At 49.3% G+C, this 3,528-nt stretch overlaps 1 protein-coding gene across 1 annotated transcript; it reads right to left on the bottom strand.

Moving 5' to 3' along the window:
• Window positions 1-17: 17 nt before the first annotated feature.
• LOC107081363 (apoptosis-stimulating of p53 protein 1-like) lies at window positions 18-3,023 on the bottom strand (the record flags this gene model as incomplete). Its single annotated transcript, XM_015369550.1, has 7 exons — window positions 18-891; window positions 965-1,105; window positions 1,190-1,357; window positions 1,784-1,863; window positions 2,010-2,130; window positions 2,225-2,281; window positions 2,928-3,023. Coding segments are annotated over 7 exons (867 nt in total), but the record flags the coding sequence as incomplete, so codon positions are not given.
• Window positions 3,024-3,528: the final 505 nt, after the last annotated feature.

Raw genomic sequence — 3,528 nt, 5'->3', positions numbered from 1 at the left:
ATTAGAGTGGACCTGGATCTATTACTCATTCATTAGAGTGGACTTGGATCTATGACTCATTCATTAGAGTGGACCTGGATCTATGACTCGTTTATTAGAGTGGACCTGGATCTATGACTCGTTCATTAGAGTGGACCTGGACCTATGACTCATTCATTAGAGTGGGACTGAACCTATAGTTGACCTTGACCTATTGTGAACCTTCATCCTCTGACATGGGAGCTGGCTTGGAGCTCGTCTGCCTGGCTGTGTGTTTCCTGGACGGGGCCGCCTGTGGAGCTGGTTGACAGTTGCCTTTTGTACCTATGCTTCTTTTTCTATGTCTGCTTCTGTCTCCTTGAACCCTAGTCGGTTCAAAGAGGCAGCTGATTGCATTCCAGCCGATTCAAGTCGATACAGTCAGTCAGCGTTGCCCCTCGGACAGGATGGTGTCTAAGTGCAACACCTTGCTCTGACCCAGAGGCCTTGAGATGCAGATCTTGTCCTCCTCTGTGCGTACACAAAGGACAAGACCAGCAACCAGAGCAACAGGCACATCCTGATGATGAGTCACATCAGGAACCACCATGAAAAAATGAGAGCGCATAGAGAACAGAGAGGAGGAACAGGAACCACTAGACAGGAAGACGATGAGAGCCCAGGAGGACCGTCCTCTGGTGTTCTCATGTCCAACAGAAAGGAAAGGATCTATAAACCTGAGAGGGAGCGGATGTGGTTGAGCGGTGCAGGTTTGGGGGGCGGGTCAGCGGCCGCGGGGTATCCAGGGTCCTGCCTCCCTTCGGCTGGTGTCTGGACGTAAGGACAGACGGCAGCCACTCTGCCAGACACGCCACCGCCAGGATGTGGGGCGGCCTGAGGAGAGGTGGAGCCGGCGCCATTCAAACGGCACAGCTGGACAGGACAAACGTTCAGACTTTAGCTTGAAGACGGACCATCAGAACCAGGAAAGAACCCAGAAGTGTACCTCTGCCCTCTTCTTATGAAGCCGCTCCCTGAGATCTCCGATTCGCTGGTCCATTACCGTCACCTGGACGTTCCTTTTGTTCAACAGCTCCTTGTTTTGGGCCAGTTTGCTGCTCTGTTCCAGATTCTGATGATTCCGAGCCTGAAGAACAAACCGAGAAAGCAGAGTTTCACCTGAGCAGAACCTCTTCAAGGTGGTTAGATGTTTTAATTAGGCTGGGTTTACCTGCAGCTCCTGATAGAGTTTCCTCAGCTCCACGGCTGCAGGGCCGGACAGAGCTGAGCCTCTGTGACCCGTGGTTCCACCCGGGGAACCAGTCGGGGTTCCCTCCCTCTGTGCATCGGACTGCAGCTGAAGGCGTCCCCTCCTCAGGTCCTCCAACTGCTGAGTTAGCTAGCATATAGAGAAGTAGACCTTAGAACGATCATCTGGAGAAACTTAGTGTGTTCTACAGTCTCACTGGCTGGAAAGACATCCTGGTTTACTGAGCTGCTTAGTTTCTGTTTAGCTGTGTCTCCTTCCTGGACAGAGACACAGCATCTGGCCTGGGTTGGTATCATCTAAGCCAGGGGTGGCAACTCCAGTCCCTGAGGATCAGTTTCCTGCAACATTTAGATTCATCCTTGGTCCAACACACCTGAATCAAAAGAGTCTAATTCTAATTATCTATTTGATTCAGGTGTTTTAAGGTCATGTCTAAAAGTTGCAGGATAAGGGCCCACTAGGACTGGAGTTGCCCACCCCTGATCCAAGCCTAAATCCTCTCTCTAAGAGTCAAAGCCACCTTCTGTGCAGTTCTTCTAGAACCTTTCATCCCACCTGGTCCACTCTGATCACCGCAGACTGAAGCTCTGCCTGCTTCTCCTGAAACAAGCTGCTCACATGGTCGATCTCTGCAGCTGCAAGCAGAACCAGGAGACGGGTCAGAACCAGGAGACGGGTCAGAACCAGGAGACGGGTCAGAAGCAGGAGACGGGTCAGAAGCAGGAGAGGGGTTAGGATGTTCTGCTTCTGCAGCGGGTTGATGGGTTGTGTGTGGGCTTACAGAGGTTTCCATTGATCAGCTTACTGTAGTCCACCTGGCCTCTCATGGCTCGGATCTTCTTCAGCTTTGCTTCCTGTGTCTCCACTCGCTCCTTCAGCTGCTGCAGCTTCTCCGCTTCAGGCTGCAGAATAAGAAGCAAGCAGGACCAACATTCATAGTGAGACCAGAGCGGCACCAAGCCCAGCGGCTCTGAAGGACCAATATGTGAAACCTACCTGGGTCTGTCCTGGGTGGGACCTTCCTCCCTGCTGGAGATACCTGAGCCTCTGCTCCTACAGCAGAACCACACAGAGAAGACCAGATGTTGACATCCAGGACACTAATGTGGAGGAAGTAGTAGCCTAAAGTTCTGCCCGGTTAAAGCTCCCATTCTGTTCTGCATCTCCAGATGATCTCATGCAGCTGTTCAACATGTTTCATAGAAATACTTTTCTAGAACATGCCCCAACAGAGATTCTATAAACTCTCACTGCTTTGCTCAGAAACAGAGGAACAAGAACATGGAGCTCTACAGTTCTACCATTAGATGTTGGTCTGATGTTCCAGAGTTCTACTCCAAAAGCACCTGCATACATCTGGAGTTCCAGGGAATCGACCTGCCTGGTCCATCGGTCGGAAAGCTTCTCTGTCTCCCTGGTTTCAGGCATGTTCCACTAAATGAAGAACATGGGATCCTGAACCTGCTGAGTCCTCCTGCTGCTACCAGGACCTGACCAGATCCTGAGGAGACCATCTTCAGTGGGAGGAGGACCAGCACTGCTTTATCTAAGACAGGAAATGATGGATCTCTGTGGTGGAGTTATAGGCCTGTTTTTCAGTGTTTAGTCCTGTTTCTCTCCCAGACATTTCTATGGACTCAGCTTTTTATTCTAAATGGCTCCATCATCTCTAAGCTGCCGTTCTTTAAGCTGACCTTACCTTGGCCATCAGCACCTGCTGCTGGGCCTCTATCTGCTGCTGTTGTCTGGTTGCCATCTCCTGGAGCTCAGAGAGGGTCAGCTCCACACGGGGAACCTGCACACACACACACCAACACACCCATGAACATCTGCACTGCTTCAGGAGGCTGCATGTTGAAGCTCAGATTACTTTGTAGAGGATTTCTGTTTCTCAGTTTGTGGATCAGTTTATTTCTTCATATGAAGATTCTCAGTCTTCCAGGTCTGAGTTAGTCCATAAAAGTAAAAAACAATCTAGGTTTGAAGACGTTTCGCTTTCCATTTATTTTTTCAAATGTTTTTTTTTTCTCTGATGTTCAATGTTGTAAAACTGGAAGGAATTTTACAGATTTTTTTTTTCCATTTTGGACACTGGTCATGATGTGTTACCACAGAAACCATAGCAAGTTGATTTTTTTTATACCGCAGCAGCTCGTTAACATCTCTAAAGCTGAAATAATACATCAACTACCTCCAGAAGTGCCAGGTGAGATGAAAGGAGGCGCAGAGCAGGAGTAAGGAGATCCAAACCATCAATCATGTTTAATGTGAGATCTTTAGGAAAGCAGTGAGAAGAACTA

Source organism: Cyprinodon variegatus, unplaced genomic scaffold, assembly GCF_000732505.1.
Source record: "Cyprinodon variegatus isolate N-32 unplaced genomic scaffold, C_variegatus-1.0 Scaffold4477, whole genome shotgun sequence".
In the NCBI taxonomy this organism is placed as follows: Eukaryota; Metazoa; Chordata; class Actinopteri; order Cyprinodontiformes; family Cyprinodontidae; genus Cyprinodon; species Cyprinodon variegatus.
The sequence above is the reverse complement of the archived record's forward strand: the minus strand, read 5'-3'. Positions and strand labels throughout refer to the sequence as shown.